Source organism: Phodopus roborovskii, unplaced genomic scaffold (genome assembly GCF_943737965.1).
Source record: "Phodopus roborovskii unplaced genomic scaffold, PHOROB, whole genome shotgun sequence".
Classification (NCBI taxonomy): Eukaryota; Metazoa; Chordata; class Mammalia; order Rodentia; family Cricetidae; genus Phodopus; species Phodopus roborovskii.
The window spans coordinates 2,627,717-2,649,854 of record NW_026126469.1 but is presented as its reverse complement, the minus strand read 5'-3'; the positions used below and the strand labels follow the sequence as shown (position 1 = coordinate 2,649,854).

The window sequence follows — 22,138 nt, the reverse complement described above, 5'->3', positions numbered from 1 at the left end:
CCCCCCTACCCCATCACAGAGTGTTAGAAGCAGATCAGATATGCAAAAAAGCATGCTCTGCTAGTGAGGGTTAAGTGTAGCCTTGGAGAAGCAGCATTCACCAGGTGCATCTAGCATGGCCCTGGCTCTTTATCCCCCAGGAAGCCCCCAGTAGAGGTGGCTGTTGTTATCCTTTCCATACTTGGATCAGTAGCCTGACCTGAATGCTACAGGCCTTCTTGGTGCTAATTTGCCTTGGTATCTGGCAGGACTCATTGCCTTGGCCATTGGAAAAAAGTACCTGCATGAATTGAGATTAAACCCACAGCTCCAAATGTCTTTTCTGGTTTCTCAAGCCTTGAGGCACTCTTCTTAGATTGGGTAGGCAAGAAAGACACTGTCTTGAAGTCCCTTTCTTTAGCCTTTGGGTAAGTGTGATGCCAATGAAGAGCATGACCATGCCAGTGTGGCCCTGTGCGGGTACATTGACAGTGCACCAGGTGGAGCCCTTCCACTCTTCCTTACCTTGCTTTCAGGATGAACCTTCCTTTATGCCACCAGGTAGTTTTCTGTATCCTTTTTTTTTTTTTTTTTTAAACTTTTTTAGTTGTGTGGGCATGCACATTTGTGTGTCTATGTATATGTATCAATGTTTGTATGCTCTCATGTATGTGTGTGCGCGCACACGTGCATGCATGTGTGAACAACTTTCTTGAGTTGGTTCTCCCACTATGTGAGTTCTTGGAATTGAATTCAGGTTATCAGGCTTGGACTGACATGGGCCATCTTGCCAGTCCATGGGTTCTTTTCTTGAAGAGTAAGGCAAAACTAATTAAGATCTGCTCTGTCTGGAATCTGGGCAAGACTGACTTGCTTTTCACCTTCTACCTCTAAGTGCACCTACTGCCATGTCTGTTCTTTCAGAGTTATCTAGAGAGTGAGCTCTGTGGAGGATTATCTCATGAAGCCCAGGAATGAAAGGGTGTCAGAAAAAATGAAGACTGCTCTGTGTCAAGTGTTCAAGATAGTTTTTTTTTTAAACAATTAAGAAAGGTACCAAGCTGTGCTTATCTAGATGTGGCCAATTTTGGTAGAGTTCTGGCTCTTAATTAGCCTGGAGATCACTAAGGGGACTTGGGGGCCAGGCAAGGGCTGCCAGTATGGTGATGGGTGTCTGTTGTGTTAGCTTTTGTTAATTTGGAATTCAGCATTAGAGATCATGGAGCACATAGTGTGATTCCCAAACTTTCCAAAGATTTCTGTTTGTATTTGGTACACCTGTTCTGTATTGGTTTTGTACAACTGTTTTTCCCACTACTCCTGTGTTGTGGGAGTTCATGCTTGATTTGATTGCCCAGGTAAGACTCTGGAAAATGGTGCCAAGGGGCATCATCAAAGACCTGCATTTGTTACTACCTTTGGGTACCACATGGTATTTTTCTACACTGATATGGGGTCTCTCAGATGCACACCGTGGGCTTCCACCTTACTCACTTGATAAATCACCTAGAGCTGATGACTTTTCATCCCTTGTTGTAGTTGCTGATATTCAGTTGACTATCTGAGGATGTAGTATGAACTCAATAGCAACTGCTATGTCTCATGAAGCTTCTGTACTTTTGGCCTTGGAAGCACACTAGGGAGATGGACATAGATTACTTTCCACAGACTACTTGATTTTAGCTTCTTTGCCTTACTTGGTCTACCCTGCAAGCCATAAGTTCCTTAGCCAGGCTTGCGTGCAGAGGGGCCCTTTGTGGTTTTTGAGAATCTACTTTATTTAACCTTTTATTCTCAGGAACTGAACATCCAATTTAACAGTGTATATACTTTAATAGAGGGCACACATTTCCAGATGGAAATGCTGAGGTGGTCTCTCTGTGTTGTTGTATGACACTACTCTTGAGGGAATGTGACCAAATGTCTACTTGTACCATATAGGGAACCAGTGACCATCCAAAGTAAGGATATCATCAAAGTCCAAGTTGGTGAACTAGTGACTTTTTTTTTTTTTTTTTTTTTTTTTTTTTGTTGTGGGGGGGTTACTTACAGGAATATGGATGAGGGTTGCATACAAGACTCAAAGACAGCTGCATCTCCAAAAAGCCTACCCGACATGGGTGACAGCTCATGAAAGCTGGGAACCTGGAGTACACCACACAGCCTACAGGGAGCTTGACTTGGGGAGAGTTTTCTAAGATCCTTAGTTGGCCTAAACCTCTTCTAGGCATTTGTCAGTAGTTCTTAGTGCTTATATAAACTGAAGGAAGGGGGATAGTGTGTTTCTTAGGTTCAGGATTTCCTAAAAATTTTTTATTTACTTTGTAAGTTTTAAGAAACTTCACTTTGGTATGGAATGTTTCACCGCCCATCAGATCATTCTGAGTCTTAAGAGCTTCCCTCCAAGATTGAGTGCTTTATCTCAGAGGGAATTGCTACATACTATGTGTGTAGTATAGACTTATAGGACCACTGAGGAACCAAAAGGAAAGGGACAGCCCTAGACTTAATGAGCCATTGGGCCTGCTCATGACAGCCGGTCAGTCAGAATGGATGGAGAGGGCCCTTCTTTCGAAACTGCCAGCTAAGTAGAGACCCATGTGATAGGGAGATGTCCTTAGGTCACAGGAACTTGTGACTTGAGCTTATTGCAGACAGTTTATAGCCTTCATATATTAAGGTTTCTCAGTGATGAGATGCTTAGTCATCACTGTTGGATTTCATCTGTCTAATGTTGCTTAGTGAATCTCTAGCAGTTTTGACTAAATGAAGTGGTTAGATCTCTCCGTTCTTACCCATAGGTAGTTTTATCTGTAGCCTGTTGTTTTGTCCTAGGTGTAAAAATTAGAGATGTTATTTGAGTAATCAATATTAAAAAAAAAAAAACAAAAAACAAAAAGAGACTTTGTTGTTATTTTCCAGTGAATAAAAGCCAGACTAGATGTGTTTTTCTTTGTTTCCAGGCAAGCCAATATTTTCAGTTGATATTCACCCTGATGGGACCAAGTTTGCAACTGGAGGACAAGGTAAGTTTGTAGAGTGAACATCACTTCCATGTTATTCTCTGCTTCTCCTGGTGACCCATGGTTAGCTGTGAAGAGACAACTTGTTGCCTTGCAATATGGCTGTGACTTAGTTTAAAATACACAAGTTGAACAGGTTAAACCACAAACTTTTTTTTTTTTTTTTTTTTTGAGCTGGATATGGTGGCACAGGCCTGTGATCTCAGTACTTGGAAGACAGGAAAATATGAATTGTAGGCCAGCTTAGACTACAAAGTGAAGTACTACTTGAAGGTGAACACTTTTTGGGGTCTGTAAGATGATCTTATAAATATTGTGAAGCTGGCTTATCATTCTAATTTATTTCTTTCTTTCCTTCTTCTTCTTTCTTCTTTCTTCTTTCTTCTTCTTCCTTCTTCTTCTTTTTTTCCAGACAGTGTTTCTCAGTAGCTAAAAAGCCAGGCCTGGAGCTTGCTTTGTAGACCAGGCTGGCCTTGAACTTACAGAGATTCACCTGCCTCTGCCTCCCAAGTGCTGGGATCAAAGGTGTGTGCCACCACTGCTTGGCATTACTATTTTTTGTGTCACTGCATCCAGGGTTATTAGGTATAAATTTGCAGGAGGCCCCTAAGACAAAGACCAGCTACAGAGGCACAGATTCTGTCAGTGTTGTATTCAGTAGAAATGAGGAGTGGATGCTAAACTACCTGTTTTCTGGACATAGGGATTTGACTGTGCCACTGTGTTACTGAGAAAGAAAGAGTGCCCAGAACATTTAGAAATGCCATCCATAGTGCTTTATGCAGCATCTGTTGTAATACTGAGATAAATGGCTCTATTTGGAAAGATAGCAAATACCATTTTATGATAGGAAACCAAGCTTTTATTTATAGTGGTCAGAAGTAGCATTTGCTCAGGACTCCCACACCTTCAGGGTGTATTATTGTAGGCTGCTTTGCCCAGAGAGAGGTACAAGGAGGTTATGGTTAAGGCAGCTTTTTTCTCTTGTCTAGGAGAAATATTTAGGCAAATTTTTACATATTTGCAGAGAGGAGGTTTCAAGCATTTTGTAATCACTTTGGAACATCCATTCCAGACACTCATTTTTTTTTTTTTTTTCCTTTCATGATTTGTGTTATAGAGATAGAGAACAAACAAAAATAATTATTAAATGTATAGATAGTTTTTTCAGGACAGCTGGCATCAACTTGTGACCCTCCTAAATTCCCTCTTTTGGTTGATCTCCATCTATAGGTGACTGCAAAGGGCAGATAAGAAGGTAATGAGCCCTTTTTCCTGTGTTCAGGGCACATTTCAAATTTGGGTCTCAAAGCGTCCAGTCAATTCTGGAAACAGCCATCGGATCCAGGCAGCACCTTGAAGGGGAGGGAGACCCTGGTAGGGACTGCGCTTTTCTCCTTTTCCTCAGTGCACATGCACAGACCTGAAAGGGCCTGAATAGGCCCTCTTTGTTTTGTAGATGAGGAGTCTGTGTGTTCTGGATAGGAATGAGAATCTCAGAGGCCAGACAGGGGCTCTGTCCCCTCCTAATTTGTAGTTTAGTCAGTATTCTTTTCAGGCTGGCCTCAGCTACTATTAAGTCCCCTCTCTTTTGGGTCCCTGTAGGTCCTTGTTTTTTTCCTTCACCTTTTGTGTCATTTACATTAATAATTCAAGATAAGCCTGCTTAGATCTAGTCAAGTATGATTTGTAGAAACTAAATGAGCATTTTCTATAGTTAATGTTATCAATATCAAATTTCCACTCTTTGCATATTAAGCTTTTTTTGCTCCTTCATTCCAGGGCAGGATTCTGGGAAGGTTGTGATCTGGAATATGTCTCCAGTCCTCCAGGAGGATGACGAGAAGGATGAAAATATTCCCAAGATGCTTTGCCAGATGGACAATCACTTAGGTATTACAGAATGGCCTTTTGCAGGCTTTGCGTGTTGGCAGAGTGCCCAAGGTTAGCACATGTGTTTGTAATTAGAAAGATAAGGCCCCGTGCGTGTGGCGGCGTTAACTCCCCTCGGCCTGCTGTCTGAAGGCACAGATGTTGGCTGCACACCTGGGTGAGTTATTCAGCAGAAGACTCGGCCCGCCCACAGAACCATCTTTGGACAGTCTGCAGGTACCTCTGGTGATTTCCTGCTCATGAGTCGTTACTGCCTGATTCCATGGGGCTTTGGGGCCAGCGACTGGACACAGTAGAATTCTGGGGAAGGGACATAAGAGACAGCTCACCAGATGTCTCAGATTGGTGCTGTGTCAGTAAGAGTCTCTCTGCCAGGACCCTTTAGACTGGAACAATTTCATGTTTTCTTTCCTTGTTGTATGCAATGTAGTCCCATTGACAGTTACTATGTTTCAATATTTGTCCCTTTTTCTGTGTTGTGTGCTCTTACCCTGCCAGCAAACCTCTCAGAGTCACTGGGTCTAGAGCATAAATTGCTCACAGACCATGCATTAGCTTCAACTTTTTTAGGGCCCATCATATTTCATATCTCCTGAAGCTTCTGGAGAAGTCAGGGGGGACTCCTGTTGTACTTTAACTACACACAAAGTCATTCGTCTCCTGTGCTGATAAGTTTGGGAAATCCAAATTTAAAAGGTCTTGCTGGATAATTGAGGTTATTCAGAGCTGTATGTTCTACCCAGCAGCTTCTTGGAAAGTTTTGGAGAAGGCATCTTGGCCTTCCATAGTATATTTTTGATATTGAAAGTAATCCCTATTAAATTCATCTCATCAATAAAAAAACCCTTTGGAAATAATGAAGTTTATTGCTGTTCATAGAAATAAACCTCCTGTTGTCTATTTCATTTGGCACAGTTCTCAAGAGTATGTGTATATTTCCCCTGTAGACTATTCTGGTCATTTGTTACAACACAAGATTAGTAGTGTTAACTGAATTGTTTCTCTGGGACTCTTAAACAGTAGATGCTAGTAGAGTAGGCAGTTTTATAAGTCTTTTACTTCTTGCAGATTTTGTGTAATGCAAATGTTCATGCCTATTGGATTTTTCATTATCTTATTTTTTTTTCTTCCCAGCATGTGTGAACTGTGTGCGGTGGTCAAACAGTGGGATGTATTTAGCTTCTGGGGGAGATGACAAACTGATTATGGTGTGGAAGCGGGCTACGTAAGCATCATTTTCCTTTTTCACATTTAAGTTTTAGAAGCTTCTTTGCTGGCCTTTATCAAAGTTATCTTTCCCATTCTGGCATAGAAGTCCCAACATTATAAGTAGCCAGGAGTTCCCATAGGTCAGAAGTGATGAAGCCTGATGAGTGAATCGGAAAGGCTTCCATTCTGCCTGTGGGCCTGGTCAGCTGCTCTCTTGTAGGAACACACGATTTAGCTGAGAAGGAAGGGTTAATTCTTACAAAGATGTTGACATCTGGCTTCCTCTTACCTTCTTATTCAAATAAAATTTGACATGGGACCCTCACATACACAGCTAAAGTATGGTGGAATTGAGGCTGGGAATCTTTGCCTCACTTTGTGGTAACCTTGCCTTGTGGCACCTCCTGCTCTGCACCCAAAATTAGCCAAGGATCACCTGAGGGAATTTTCTCCTGAGTGCTGAGATTACTGGTATGCATCACTATGCCTGAATATTTATTTATTTATTTATTTACTTATTTATTTGTGATATCCTATCTTATATAGCCAACATAAACAGCATTTCATATACAATTTTGAAATGTAAAAGATAAAAATCTCTTGTAGTTCCACCACCTAAAGAAAGCCATGGTTAAAATTTTGTTTTTTCTAGTGTATATTCCTTTACTGTATTCCATGTGTAGAATGTATGTTACATGTATTTTTTACTCTGTGTAAAAGATCATATTGTAGATGATGTCCTGTAGTCTGCTTCTTTCACTTAGTCTGTCTTGAAATATTTCCTGTTCAAGATTTGTAATGGCTGAGTAGCATTTTTCAAGTACACGATTGTACCTGTGCCACAACTTTTGTATAACAACCTAGTGCTTTTTAGCTACTATCTGGTTTTGCTTTTTCTGTGATAAGCTGTGCTACAGGGAACATCCCTGAATAGCACCTGGAACACTCCATGAGTGCATGTCTCATGCCTCTTTCACACAGGTACATTGGGCCAAGCACTGTGTTTGGCTCCAGTGGGAAGCTTGCCAATGTGGAGCAATGGCGGTGTGTTTCCATCCTTCGGAGTCATTCAGGTGGTAAGTAGCTACTGGTTGGGGTGAGTGAGTCCCTGGTAGTTGCCTGAGGTAACCATTAGCACCTCTATGTCCCTTTGCTACTGTTGGTCCTTAATGTTCTATCTGGGATTTCCTTATCACCACTTGTCCCTTAAGATTTATGCATTGACTGGCTCTACTGCATGCCTCCACATGCATTTAATTACCAACACACACTCTTAGCATATAAGTATATGTGTTTAACATCTTTTCCCAGCCTCTGTTGTTTATTCTGTGGGAGTACTCTTGGATCACTAAGTCCATAAACACATTTTATTTATTCCCGAGAAACAGGCCTGTAGGTTCTCATTGGAAATTTTTTTTCTTTTTACATACATACATGGCACTCATAAGTTTGTGTGTGTGAACTCATATACCACCGTAAACATGTGGAGGTGAGTTTGCCTGACTTGTTTTCTTGTTTTACAATGTTGGTTCTGGAGATCAAAGTTAGATTGTCAGGCTTGATAGCAAATAACTTCACCCATTGAGCCATCTCACTGGTCCTATTGGAGACTTTCTTCCTTCCTTCCTTCCTTCCTTCCTTTTTTTTTAAAATTTTTTTTTAAAAATTTTTTTTTTTTTGGAGACAGGGTTTCTCTGTGGAACTTTAACTTGACTTTGAATATGTTTGTAAAATGGTTTCAATAGGTTTAGTTTGGAAAGAGTAACATTTTACGTAGTTAAGCTGAAGAGGAGGAAGTTTGGTCTTCAATCAGCAGATTGGCAGCAGTATAAATCCTGTGCACTTCAGGTGCCAAATGGCATGATCCACATCTGCATTATTTAGACTTCTTTGAAGAGGGCTGTGGTCCAGCCCAGCAGACACTGTGGGCAGCAGAAAAGACAAAGCTGGCTTGGGTGTGAGTATCAAGGTGGATATTATTTTAGTTTTAGTTTTTAAACCATAGCCTGTCTTCACAGGTACAACAGGGAGCAGCACAAGTGAGTTGTGAAAGATTTAAGTTGTTAAGAGCATTGAAACATGAGAGAGATTTATCTGACAGCTCTGTGGGAAGAGCTTGTGTCAATGCTTCAAATTAAAGCTGTAAGGGCCTGTGTCACTGTGAAGTGTAGTAAAGAGTAGAAAACCAGTTTGTAAAAAATGGAGGAGGGTGTATGTATCCTGACTAGGTGCTTGCACAGTCTGCAGTGTTCTCTGCTGAGACAGGCTTATGATACTTATGAAAGTGAGTATCAGTTTAGTGTGGAATGATGGATGGATTTGAGGGGTTGGGGAAGAAACACCAAAACTAAACCAAACCAAACTGTTAGGATCGAGCCTTCACTAGCAATATATGCCCAGAAAATCCTTGTAAACTCATTTCTGCAAAAAATATATTTAGAGATTATTTTTATCCTGGGTGTATGGATGATTTGTGGCATGTTTATTTGTGCAGTGCCTGTGGAAGCCAGAAGGGGAATGTTAGATCCTCTGGAACTAGAATTAGAGATGACTGATAGTCACAATGTGGGTGCTGGGAGTTGAACCTGAGTCCTTTGGAGTTGTAGCCAGTGTTCTTAACTACTGACCCATCTCTAGCCAGCCCTGACCCCTCTCTAAAAGATATTAATTTATTACTCAGGCCAGGCATGGTGGTGTGTGCCTTTAATCTTAGTACTCTGGAGACAGAGGCGAGAAGATTGTTATGAGTTCAAAGTTAGCTTGATGTACATAATGAATTCCAGGCTAGCCAAGGCTACACAGTGAGATCCACTCTCAGAAAAATCAAACCAAATAAAACCAACCAAACAAACAGACTTCCACCCACCACCAACCAACTAAACATAAAAACAAACAAAATAATGTAATTGTTGGGTGTACACATGTGAGCCCAGGTGCCTTGGAGGTCAGAGGCATCAGATCCTCAGGATCTGGACTTACAGGCTGTTTGAATTGCCCTGTACGGTGCTGGGAACTGAACTTGGGTCCTCTACAAGTGTTTTATATGCTCCTAACTCTTGAGTCATCTCATTAGCCTTCAAAGTGGGAAACGAATCATTCATTTTGGTTTATTTTCTTTTGAGATAGGGCTTCCCTATATAGCCCTGGTTGTCCTAGAATTTACTGTGTAGACTGGTGGGCCTCACACTCATTTCTTTTGGCCTCTGCCTCCTGGGTGCTGGGATTAAAGGCATGTGGCACCACCATGCTAGCTAAATTCATCTCTTAACAACCAAAGGTTGAACCTTAGTAACTGCACAACTGTGAGAGCTAAAGTAGTAAGTGTGTATTACAGTTTGATAACAAAAATGCTATTTCATAGCATCTTACAGGGAGTCTAGTTGGGACTCACTGGAGCTTGGTTACAAGTACCTAAAAGGGTGTTTAAGATTAAGTAGGATGTCATGTGAGCATTGTCATGGGGCCTTAACCTGAGACTCAGGCTGAGCTGTAATGTGAGTATTTCACCTGTACCACCACCCTTGGGTGTTCTTTACTAGGTAAGTGGGTTGGCTGTCTTCAAGTTGGCAGATTTCATACTTTTGTTCACTGGTTCTTGGCAGGTCTGGGCAGAACTGTCCAAGAAGGAATGCTAGTGAAAAACAGACATAAATGAGAAAGATGGCTCTGGGTCTTTGAAAAGCAAAAGCTGAAAATATATACTTGACAAGTTTAACAAGGTTTTTTTTTTTTTTTTTTTTTTTAAAAAAAAAAAAGGACAGAATTAGGCTGGGCAGTGGTGTATGCCTTTAATCCCACCACTTGGGAGGCAGAGGCTTTGAGCCTGAACTACAGAGTAAGTTCCAGGACCCTGTCTCAGAATCAAATACCCCTCCAAACAAACAAACAAACAAACAAACAAAAAACAGAAACCAATTTCATTGGTTCTCTGTGAGAAAGTTGGAAACCAATGAACCTCAAGATGGTTCTGGCTCTGACCCACTTCAGTGGTTGCTGACCTAGGGCTTCATGCATACTCCCTCATGCTGTATTCTCTCATACCCACACTGGGCTTGAACTCACTAAATTCCGGCCAGCCTTGAGCATACTGTCCTCCTGCTTTAGTCTCTCAAATTGCTGGGATTATTGGCCTGCCCAGTAGTCTCAGTTCTAAATTATGTATTGATACATTATTTCAAGTTTTTGAGAAACATTGTACAGAACATAGAAATATTTATTCTTCAAAGGAAGATAGAATACTTGATTTCCAAAATGTAATAGAAAACAAATGTAAAACAAAACTAACACAACTAAACATAGAAACATCAATAGCAATACTAAAGAATATAATATTCAAAAAATTACTCATAACAATGAAATTTGATCCATGTAGAAGTATTTTGAGTAGATGGAAACCTTTTATAACCTATTAGTAGATTTAAATGACTTATGATACATTGTTACCATAGGTATTCTAACAAGAATATTAGCTAATTAGTCATTAGTCTCTAATAATTATGCCTTTAAAAAGGTGCTCACAGAGTGCTTTTTCTTTAACATGAAAAAAAATCCTGTGTCTTTAAAACTAATGGCAAACTGGGTTCAGTGGCACATCCCTGTTATTCATAGCATTTAAGACACTGCAGCATGAAGGTTGTGAGTTTGAGGTCAGCTGGCAGTGCATAGACAGATTCTATCTAAAAAAACAAAACAAAACAAAACAAAACAAAAACAAGCAGAAAGCCAGGTGTGGTATAGCAGACCTTTAACCTCACCTGGCTTTCTGGAGTCAGAGGCAGGTATGAATGTTTCTGGGAGCTGGAGGCTAGCCTGGTCTATGTAGTGAGTTCTAGAACAGCCAGAGCTTCATAGTGAGACCCTTCCTTTAAAAAAAAAAAAAAAAAAAAGACAACAAATAGGCAAGTATTACAGTTCACAGTTAAGTCTAATTCCCTTTTATTTTAAGAATAGATAGGAAGAATTCAGCTATGTATTTTGCTCTGGAGGCTAGCAGTATAGGTACATAGGAATTAGAAGAAGGCAGGCATGCTAGAAAAACAGAAGGAAGTGAAGCATCATGTCATATCCAGCACAAAAACCTCTTAGAGCTGCTAAAGAAAGTCATTCAGTTTCCTCATGTGAAAATATGCCTTTTATTAGTAATAGCCAAGTAGAATATGTCATGATTTAAAAGAAATGCCTCATGCCCAATAAGATAAAAAAATTGTGTATAACCAGGAATAATATTACTGAGAAATCTATGATATCTCTGATTTAAACTATAGATTTATTGGGCTGGAGAGATGGCTCAGAGGTTAAGAGTACTGGCTGCTCTTCCAGAGGACACAGGTTCAATTCCCAGCACCCACATGGCAGCTTACAACTGTCTGTAATTCTGGTTTCAGGGGATCTGATACCTCCATACCAATGCAAATAAAGTTAAATAAATTATTAAAAAAAAAACCTATAGATTTATTTTAAGAAGTTTTATAGTGCTGGGCATTGACTCAGAGTCTTGCATATTAGTCAGGCACCTGCCCCTGAACTATAATTCCAGGTGTTCTCTTTCTTTTTGTCTTTTCTTTTTTAAATGAAATTGAGTCTTGCCCTGATCTCCTAGGCTCAAGTAGTCCTACTTTTGCTTCCTAAATAGTTGAGAAGGATAACAGGTGTATACTATCATCACAAACTTTCTTTTAAGAACGAGGCAAACTCTCACCAGTGCTATCTGGAACTTGCTCTATCTCCAAGGCTGGCCTCAAGTTCATAAGCCTCCTGCCTCAGCTTCTTGAATATTGGGATTATAGGTTTGAACCACTCTGCTTGGCTTCACAGTCTTTTTTGAGAGATGCATAATTTATAAGCAGACTAAATAAAATACATTGTTTATTCTCAGTGTGATTACTTATCCATATAACAATTAATTGATCACATGTTGTGTTCTAGGTTCTGTGGTTCCCTCAAGGACTGTTTATAAAAAGGACAGTTTTAGGTAGACTTAGCAGCATGGACCTGTAATCTGCTCCTTAGGAGGCTGAGGCAGGAGGGTCAAATTTCAAGTCCAGCCTGGGTAATTTAGTGAGATCCCTTCTGGAAATCAAAAGAGTGCTAAGGATATAGCTCACTGGTTATGAGGTTTAATCATCATGCAGGAAGAAGGCTAAAAAGGAGGGGTCAGTAAGCTAGTGATGTAGTAAGAAATGTGATGAACACCAGGGACAGAACCATGGGAACAGTTGGCAAGTACTAGAAACCAGTGAGGAGGGGAAGATGCTTTTGTGAGCATCTCCCAGTTACTGAGTTTGGTGACCTCTGAAGGGAGATGTAAGAGAACAGGCACAGGCAATCTAGATGGAGAGAATAGCTAGAGCAGACATCATGGGGTGTGAACTTGTGCTTGTGGTATTCAGGGAGCCACTAGTGGTGTTTGAGGGAGCAAGTTGTAGCTTCCGGGGTTGGGACTTTGAATCACTCTGAGAGCTTTTGTCTGAGTGTTTTGAAAGAGCAAGGTCAGGAGATTTTGCAGTGAGAATCTGAAGCCTGTGGCACTCTCTCATGGCCAGGGTAAAGGTGCCCCTGGGGAGAATTTCAAAGGGGGCTGATATAGGTGAAAGGCAGTGCTGGATCCTTACTTGGAAGTGATCAGAGGAGGAGTTCCTGGTGTATCTAACACAAATTCTGAGATATTTGGAAGAATTCAGAGAAGACTATGTTATACTGAACGTGGAGAGGGTGTCCATATTCCATATTCATCTTGAACAATGGAAAGGATATCCTTTCCAGAATTCAGAGATGTCTGTATGTGAGGAGGAAGGTTTCAGAGACTGGTTGTGGATGAGAATTTGGAAGTAGGAGTTCTGAACACAAGTAAGAGACAGAATGAAGGTATGGAATGATGAAACCATCAAGAAAGGATGAGTTAAGAAAGTGTATGTGTGCATTTCTGTGAGTCCTAACCTCTCCCAGTAAAGAAGGGCAACACATTGAGATCCCCAAATGTTCATTCAAATATTGCTAACCTTATGCTGCTTCAAATGTTAGTTGATTGTCCTCCCTTTAGTCTTCTCTAACCATTCCCTACTTCCTATCTTAAAATATTAAATTCATTTGAATCATTATAATAGTCATTCATTACACATTTTCTTATATCATTAGAGATAGCACCACTTCCAGAGTAAAGCTTGAATGTTGGCTTAAAAAACAAACAAACAAAAAACACAACCAAACAAAAACCTGTGTTACAGGGCTGGAGAATTGGACCAGTGATTAAAAGTGCTTGTTGCTCTTCCAGGGGACCCTGGTTCACTTCCCAGCACCCACATAGTGACTCACAAGCTGTCTGAAACTCCAGTTCCAGGGCGTCTGATGCCCTCTTCTGACCTCTACTGGTTCCAATATGCATGTAGTGTACATAGATACTCAGGCACACATACATACCACCATCAATCAACAAATATTTTTAAACCCCTTGAATTACAAAGTGTGCTACACCAAACTCAGGCTCCCTTGCAGATCTGCTGTGTGGTGGCTGGAAGAGCTTCCCTGGTAATTTCACACTCCTAAGTTACAATGGTAATACCTAAGCTCACACATTTATGTATTTCTCTAAGTTACATGAGGTAGCATATTGCTACAATTGCAATATAAAAAGGTAAATCGGGGAAATCAATTTAGAGATTTCAAATGACCCTTCAGGATAATAGGAGTTATGAATGATTTAACAGTGTAAGTCATCATAATGCCTTGTTTATAGAGAGCTAATTTAACTCATTTTTTTAAAAAGCAGTGATTAATTCAGTGGTCTTAGGACTTTTGTTCTTTTATATGAATTTTATGGCCATTCTATTTCTGTAAAGAATGACATTGGCAGCTGGGTGTGGTGGCACATGCTTTGAGACAGGCAGATCTCTGAATTCAAGGCCAGCCTGGTCTACAGAGTGAATTCCAGGATAGCCAGGGGTACACAGAGCAACCCTGTCTCAAAGAACCAATCAACCAGCCAGCCAGCCAGCCAGCCAGCCAACCAACCAACTAACCAACCAATCAGCAAAAAGAATGACAGCGCAATTTTCACTGAATCTGTAGGCTGCTCTAGGTAATGTGGCTATTCTCATAACATTCCTTTTTTTTTTTTTTTTTTTTTTTTAAGTTCCCTTTAGACTAGGGGAAATAAAAATTTTTTTATCTCTTTTTTGCCCCTCTTTCTCACTTTCCTTCCCTCCTCTCCTCTCTCTGCTTCCACCCTCTTTCCTACTCTCCCAATTTACTCAGGAGATCTTGTCTATTTCTCCTTCTTAGGCAGATCCATCTATATCTCTGCCAGGGTCCTCTTTGTTACCTAGGTTGGTTATCTTTTGCTTTATGTTGTGAGTGAGTAGATACATATTTGTCTCTCTGAGCTTGGGTTACCTCACTTAGGGTAGTTTTTTTTCTAGTTCTGTCCATTTGACTGAAAATTTCAAGATGTTATTGTTTTTTCCCCTGAGTAGTATTCCATTGTGTAAATGTACCACATTCTTCTTACCCATTCTTCCATTAAGGGGCATCTAGGTTGTTTCCATGTTCTGGCTATTACAAATAATGCTGCTATGAACATAGCTGAACAAATGTCCTTGTGGTATGATTGAGCACACTTTGGGCATATGCCCAAAATGGTATTGCTGGGTCTTGAGGTAGATCTGTAACAAGTAAGTTTTTCCGTCTGCCGCCTGGTCTGGTCCCGCCACCGCGCCAGCCCCAAATAACACACAGAGACTCTGTGTTTGATACAATGCTATTGGCCCGGTTACTTGTTTCTTATCCGCTAGTTCTATCTTAATTATTAACCCTTTTCTGTTGATCTATGTATTTCTTTTACTGGGAAGCCGGCCGGCATTCTGCTTTCTCCAGACTCTCCATCTTGGCTCCTCCTTACTACTTCCTCTTTCCTCCTTGTCTCCTAGTCCCTCCTATCTTCCTTTCCTATTGGCCAACAGTGCTTTATTCATCAACCAGTATGAGAAACATATACAGAATGACATCTCCCATCATCTCCTCTTTTCTGTCTAAATAAAAAGAAGGGTTTTAAGCTTAACATAGCAAAATATATAACACAACAGTTATCAATATTTAGTCCATTAACATTTAGTAAGATTTGAAGAAAATATTCCATCATCTATTTTATCTAGTGAGTCTAAAGTCCTATATGTACCTTATCATTGAATCCTAACTAAGGAAAACTATAACCATAACTATCTGTCTTCAACTCCTTCAAGGACCACAGAAGGATAATATATAAACTCTAGAAATGACTGAGACATCTTGCCTTTTCAGTCACCTGAAGTTCTACTGTAATCTTCCATCTTCAGCCCATAGGCCATAGTGTGTCTGGCAGACTCTTCAGCAAAGCAATAAACTTTAACTTTATTGGCAGTTTGTCATTCATTTTTCTTTGTGTCCTGCAGACTGTCTGTTAGACTCTTCCATGAAGCAGGAACTCTATAGCAATGTCCATCTTGCATCAGCAGTCACTTTTCTGTGGGTCCTGCATGTCCATTTTATACAGCATAAAGTCAAACAGTCCAGACAAGAGCAGTATCTTGTCCAAATGGCTAGTCTTGCCACATTGGAGGCAAACTCCATAACGACTTTCTTCAATATCCATCTTCCTTTCTGACTCAGGTGGTGTTGCCAGGAGCAATTGTGCCTCACTGTCAAGAAAAACCCTAAACCATTTTAAATGCCATATTCTGTAGGTCTTTGAAAGGTTTGAAGAATGCCTAATCCATCTCAAATACATCTCTATGTATCTAGAAAACCTAACTCACCTGCTATAAGTTTTGACTATTATAGGTAACTATCTAAAATCTGTACTACATTATACAATACCTTTCTGAATGAACTATATAAACACAATACCTAAACAAAAGGAGAAATATACACATCACAAAATTGACCTTAAATTGTATCAATAAATGAAAATCTGTTCCAAAACATAGATCCATTCCCAATTTTCTGAGAAACTGATTTCCAAAATGTCTGCACAAGTTTGCACTCCCACCAGCAATGGAGGAGTGTTCCCCTTCATATCCTCTCTCAGTTGTCATCGGTGTTTTTGATATTAGCCATTCTGATTGGTGTAAGGTAGTATCTCAGAGTTGTTTTGATTTGTATGTTCCTGATGACTAAGGATGCTGAATAATTCCTTAAGTGTTTTTTTGTCAATTGAGATTTCTCTGATGTGAATTCTCTATTTAGACCTGCACCCCATTTTTTAAATTGTATTATTAGATGTTTTTGTGTCTAGTGTCTTGAATTCCTTATATAGTTTGGAGATCAGCCCTCTGTCAGATGTGGGATTGGTGAAGATCTTTTCCCATTCTGTGGGCTGCCATTTTGTCTTGTTGACAGTGTCCTTTGTTTACAAAAGCTTATCAATTTCAGGAGATTCTATTTATTAATTGTCTATCTCAATATCTGTGCTTCTGGTGTTATATTTAAGAAGTGGTCTTCTAGGCCAATGAGTTCAAAGCTACTTCCCACTTCCTCTTCTGTGAGGTTCAGTGTGGTTGGATTTATGTTGTTGTGCATGGCGATAGACATGGATCTATCTGCAGTCTTCTACACACCAGCATCCAATTATGCCAGCACCATTTGTTGAAGATGCTTTCCTTTTTCCACTGTATAATTTTAGCTTCTTTGTCAAAAATTAGGTGTTCATAGGTGTGTGGATTAATATTAGTTTCTTCAAGTTGATTCCATTGATCCAACTGGTTGTTTTTATGCCAATACCAAGCTGTTTTCATTACTGTAGCTCTGTAGTAGAGTTTGAAGTTAGGTCTGGTGATGCCTCCAAATTCCTTTATTGTACAGGATTGTTTTGGCTATCCTGGGCTTTTTGTTTTTTCATATGAAGTTGAGAATTGTCCTTTCAGGATCTATGAAAAATTTTGCTGGTTGTTGCATTGAACATGTAGATTGCTTTTGGTAAGATTGCCATTTTTACTATGTTGATCCTACCTATCCAAGAACATGGGAGAGCTTTCCATTTTCTGATATCCTCTTCAGTTTTGTTGTTCTTCAAAGCCTTAAATTTCTTGTCTTACAGTTCTTTCACTCTAACTAGAGTTACCCCAAGATATTTTATGTTTTTTTGTGGCTATTATGAAGGGTGATGCTTCTTTGATTTCTTTCTCAGCAAGCTTATCATTTGTATATAGGAGGGCACTCTTTTTTTTTTTTTTTAGTTAATTTTGTAACCTGCCACATTACTGAAGGTGTTTATCATTTGTAGGTATTCCCCTGGTAGAGTTTTTGGTGTCACTTATGTATACTATCATATCATCAGCGCAAAGCGAAAGTTTGACTTCTTTTAACTTGTATCCCCGTGATTTCCTTTTGTTGTCTTACTGCTCTAGCTAGGACTTTAGGTACAACGTTGAATAGATAAAGAGAGAGTGGACAGCCATATCTTGTTTCTGATTTTAGTGGAGTCACTTTGATTTTCTCTACATATAGTTTGATGCTGACTGTTGGCTTGCTGTATATTGCCTTATGTTTAGGTATGTTCATTGTATCCCTGATCTCTCCAAGACCTTTATCATGAAGGGTTATCCATCCTCCGGTATCTTCTTGGACATCTTTCTTCAGTGTTTTAAAGTTTTAATTGTAGAGGTCCTTCCCATCTTTAGATTTGTTCTCAGAGTTTTGTTATTTATATATTTGTGACACTGTGAATGTGATTGTTTTTCAGATTTATTTCAATCCATGTTTGTAATTGTTATATAGAAAGACTACTGATATGGGATGTTTAGTTTATTATAACCAGTCATTTTGCTGAAAGTTCAGATCCAAGAGTTTACTGGTGAAGAATTTAAAATCTCATATATAGAATAAGCTGCAAACTTGTCGTGTGTGTGTGTGTGTGTGTGTGTGTGTGTGTGTGTGTGTGTATGTATAGGTATGTATGTGTGTGTGTGTGTAACATGTGAGCGGACTATTTACTGAGATAAAGTGAGGGTTGATTTGAACTTAACAGGGAAGTCATTTGTGGATTTCAGCAGTTGTAGGTTTTGTTGGTGGCATTGGGTTAAATAAAGCCTGTTGGAGGTGCTCAAGAAAGACAGAGAATGGAGCTGACCTGTTGGGAACCGGTGAAAACAGATAAAGGCAGGGTAGACTGGTAGAAGGAATGCATTGTTGGAAGGCAGCCTGGACTGCTGTTAGATGTGAAAATGACTGGATTTGGAAGCTTGGAATCAAGATCACAGGTATTTTAGTAATCTGCCTTGGAAGGTTTCTTGGCATGACTGTGGGTATGGTTGTAGAAACCAAGGGTTTGGAGGAATTTAAACAAGCTAGTGCCTTGTGTGTTGGAAGAATCATCCTCTTGGAATTGCTTGAATGATAGTGGCCATAGTGACCAGAAATTCCATCATAAGGGGTGTGGTCGGGGGTAGTAACTCAGGTTTGTTGATTGTAGCCAGAGGGAAAGGAATGGCATATACAGTTTAAAGACAAGCTCCAAATCTGGAGTTCAGAGAAAATTATTACAGGTGTGGATTCTCTGAGAGTCTAGACATAGATGTTAGAATGGCCAGTGGATAAATACTGTTAGAGCTGAGAACATTTGCAGTGTCAGCAGTTGACACATTTGTAAGCTTTGGATAAAACAACACTGAGGAGGCTACACTGTGTTGAAGAACTTGGTATATCACACGGACTATTCACTTTTCAAAAAGAGAATGGATTCTCTTCACATATCTTACAGTAATGTAGAGCCTCAATAAATACAACATAAACCCAGATAAGTAGAAGATAAATACTAGATAATTATGCCAAGAGTAGAAAGAAGTGAATATTCATTACATTTCTAGCCTAGGGACATTTTTCAAGGTTAGCAGGAATAGAAGAAAGTATGATGGATTATAAAGTAGTATGACAGACTACTTTATTAAGATCCTACAGTATGGGGACTGAATAGATGATAGTAGTGTCTTAATTTCTGGTTCCATTTGACTGCATCATTATGTAGACCATACTGGGTTTGAACTCAGAAATCTGCCTGCCTTTGCCTCCTGAATGCTGGGGTTAAGGGTGTATACTACCATACCTGGCTCCTGACAACATCTTTTCTGCTATGGATTTGGCATTATAGAGAAACACTGGAGCTTATGTGTCTACACCTGTAGAACTGTAAGCTCTTGTTCTCTTCATCAAGTAGACACTGAAGTCAGTTATATTAATATCCACTACTCAGAATGATTTCCCAGTAGACAATCATAAAACATGAGCAAATTAAACTTTAGATAAATAGTTTTCCTTTTACTAGCAATCTAATAATGCTTATATTGAAAAAGGGTAATAAGTTAGATGGAAAAATAGTCACAAGTCTTCATTGCTAATTAGGGAGTTTTGAAATAGATGTGTGTAGAAATGTAAAGGCACAAAAGTCTTTTTGTGTTTATCTTGAGACAGGGTCTTGATATTTAGCCCAGGCTGGTACCCACTATACCTGGCTCATAGAGGACTTTGAAAATAGCCTACAGAGCTATGGGCAGTGACAGACATCTGCCATTCTAGCAGCATATTGTGTTGAAGACTAGCATGGGTTACAGAAGTAATATCTTATCTCAACAAAACAACCTGCCTTAGAAGTTCAGTATTAATTTAGATCTGTTTGTAGTAATGAATGATTGCTATGTAGACTATAAGGTAAAACAAAGAAAGCTGTGAAGATGTCCTAGGCAGAGTATGAAATGAAGCATGCTGGTATATATGAATTGTGATCTATCAAACACAATGCAATGAAGGGAAGTCCATTAGGATGTCACCAAAGGTTAAAAATGCTAGAAAAAGTTTTAAGAGAAACTTGGAATATTTTTCTTCTATCTTAAAACAATTTCTGTATGGAAAGGACTAGGTGGCAATTAACTGTACCAGGTGTTGGTTTTAGGAAAATATGTGAGAACACATTCCTTACACCAGGGCAAGATAAGAATGGCCATTGGTACCAACATGGCTGGTTTGTCAATGTTTTGAAGTACCTGGTACTATACTATTGCAGCTTTTCATATCATCACAACATTCTTAGGAAGGTAAGATTAAAAAAAAAAAATCATTATTTTATAGTCAAGAAAACTGAGCCACAAAGAAATGAGTATTAATAAGTTGGACATGACAGCTCATACTCATAATCTCAGCACTTGGGAGGTAGAGGCAGAGTGGTCAGGAATTCAGAGTCATGTCAACCATGACTATGTATCTAGGCCAGCCTGAACTATGTGAGACCTTATCTCAACAAACCAGAAGGAAGTAAGGAAAGGAGCGAAAGGAAAGTAAAAAAGAAATGTCACTTGTTCCTGTTGGTGCTCAGTAGGGAAAGAATATTCCCTGTAGATTAGTAGTGGGACAGGCCTTCATGACATTCACATAATCACATGCTCTTGATTTAATTGTGTGTTGTGCTGCATACTGTCTCATCTAGTGCTGAGAAGTTCTGGAGAAGATCCACCTATGACTGTAGAAGCAAGTCAGCAAGCCAAAGAGCAGCTGTGAGGCCACAGAAGCAGGGAATGTCATGGGCTTGAAGCCACATGACCTAGAAGTTCTCCTTACAGGCTGTGTCCTCAGTTGTAAACAATGTGGGACACTATGGTCAATTTAGTGCATGAAATTCAGTGCCCACTGAAAAATGTTACATTGGATTTTTTTCCAGATTGGCAAAAATAAAAGTAGTTATAGTCTTAGGCTAAGAGTTCCCATGTATGAAAACCCCAGGGTTAGTTGACCTGGCCTACAAAAATAAGCTGCTGCTAAGACCCCACCATCACCCAAGTGTATACCAGGTAAGTGATCTTACCATATAGCACTCTGTCTTCTTTCAGATGTGATGGATGTAGCATGGTCTCCCCATGACGCCTGGCTAGCCTCATGCAGCGTGGATAACACTGTTGTCATATGGAATGCTGTGAAGTTCCCAGGTCTGTGTGGGGTTTCCCTCCTACTGGTTTAACAGCAGAAAAGGGCTGTTGCTAAACAGTAATGCCTGTCTGTTTGTGGAGCAGAGTGGGGATGGGGAATGGAGCCCAGAAAATTAAGTGGTCAAGGATTTTCTGTCTTGTCAGCCAGTTTTGCTATGCCTTATCAACTATATTTGTTTAATGTTTAAAAAGAGAGTTATGCTAAAGCTAGCTGAGTACTAGCTTGGGTGTTTCAGAGTTCATGAAGGTGGCATGTGGGCAACTGGCATCGAGAGATTGCTGGCACTCCACACACTGTTTGTACTTTAGTTACTGTCTCTGAAACTGTCCACCAGATGCATGTGGGCTACCACAAACTCAGTTTTTTTTTTTGCAAGAGAGTAAAATTTCTTGTTCTTTGTATTTAAAATCATGAGATGTTATGCAATTTGGTATAGTTTTGTAGTGTATAACTAGTAAAAATATTTGTCGTAGTTGTTGTAGCTGGGTGTGTGGTAAATGCCTTTAATCCTAGCTTTTAGGAGGCAGATGTGGGGAGATCCAATTTGAGGTCAGCCTGGTCCACAAAGGGAGTTCCAGGACAGCCAGGGCTATATATCCCACATTATTTTAGGGCCCATTTTTACCACTGGATAAAATACATCATCTATTGAGTGAATTCAAGGGATTTTAATTCCTTATGAAAGCTACTAATAGTATGTGTGGGGACACTTGTTTCAGCCTTAACAGGATCAGTTTTAGAGTGGTATAACATTGGCTACTGATCTGAATGCTCTTGGACATATTGTGTCTTCAGTACAGTGTTATAACTCACTTAAAGGATAATTCACTTTGAACTGATAGGCCTGCTGCCTCTGGGGCTGTCTAGGAGACTCACATCAGATTGCTAGAGGGCCTTCTAGATTACAGATATCTATGCCTGCTACAAATAAGATATGGAGTCAGAATTGGCAGTTGTGGCTCCACCTTGTACCCTCATTGCTGTCTTTTTGGGGCATGCATGACCCCCATAAGTGTGAGCTCATGCTGGCCTGCTTGTTGTAGCCATTCAGTTTGCTTTTGCCTTTGTGGAGGTGAAATATGGGACTATTCTGC

At 39.8% G+C, this 22,138-nt stretch overlaps 1 protein-coding gene across 5 annotated transcripts in view; it reads left to right on the top strand.

Moving 5' to 3' along the window:
• Positions 1–22,138, top strand: part of LOC127226881 (protein HIRA) — a 78,175-nt gene that overhangs the window by 13,982 nt on the left and 42,055 nt on the right. For 2 of the 5 annotated variants that reach the window (XM_051190998.1, XM_051190999.1), the window contains exons 2-6: positions 2,943–3,005; positions 4,785–4,895; positions 6,030–6,120; positions 7,086–7,180; positions 20,948–21,043. In XM_051190998.1, the coding sequence (XP_051046955.1) occupies positions 2,943–3,005; positions 4,785–4,895; positions 6,030–6,120; positions 7,086–7,180; positions 20,948–21,043 (456 nt within the window). The other 3 variants (XM_051191001.1, XM_051191000.1, XM_051191002.1) reach the window with 3 other exon arrangements.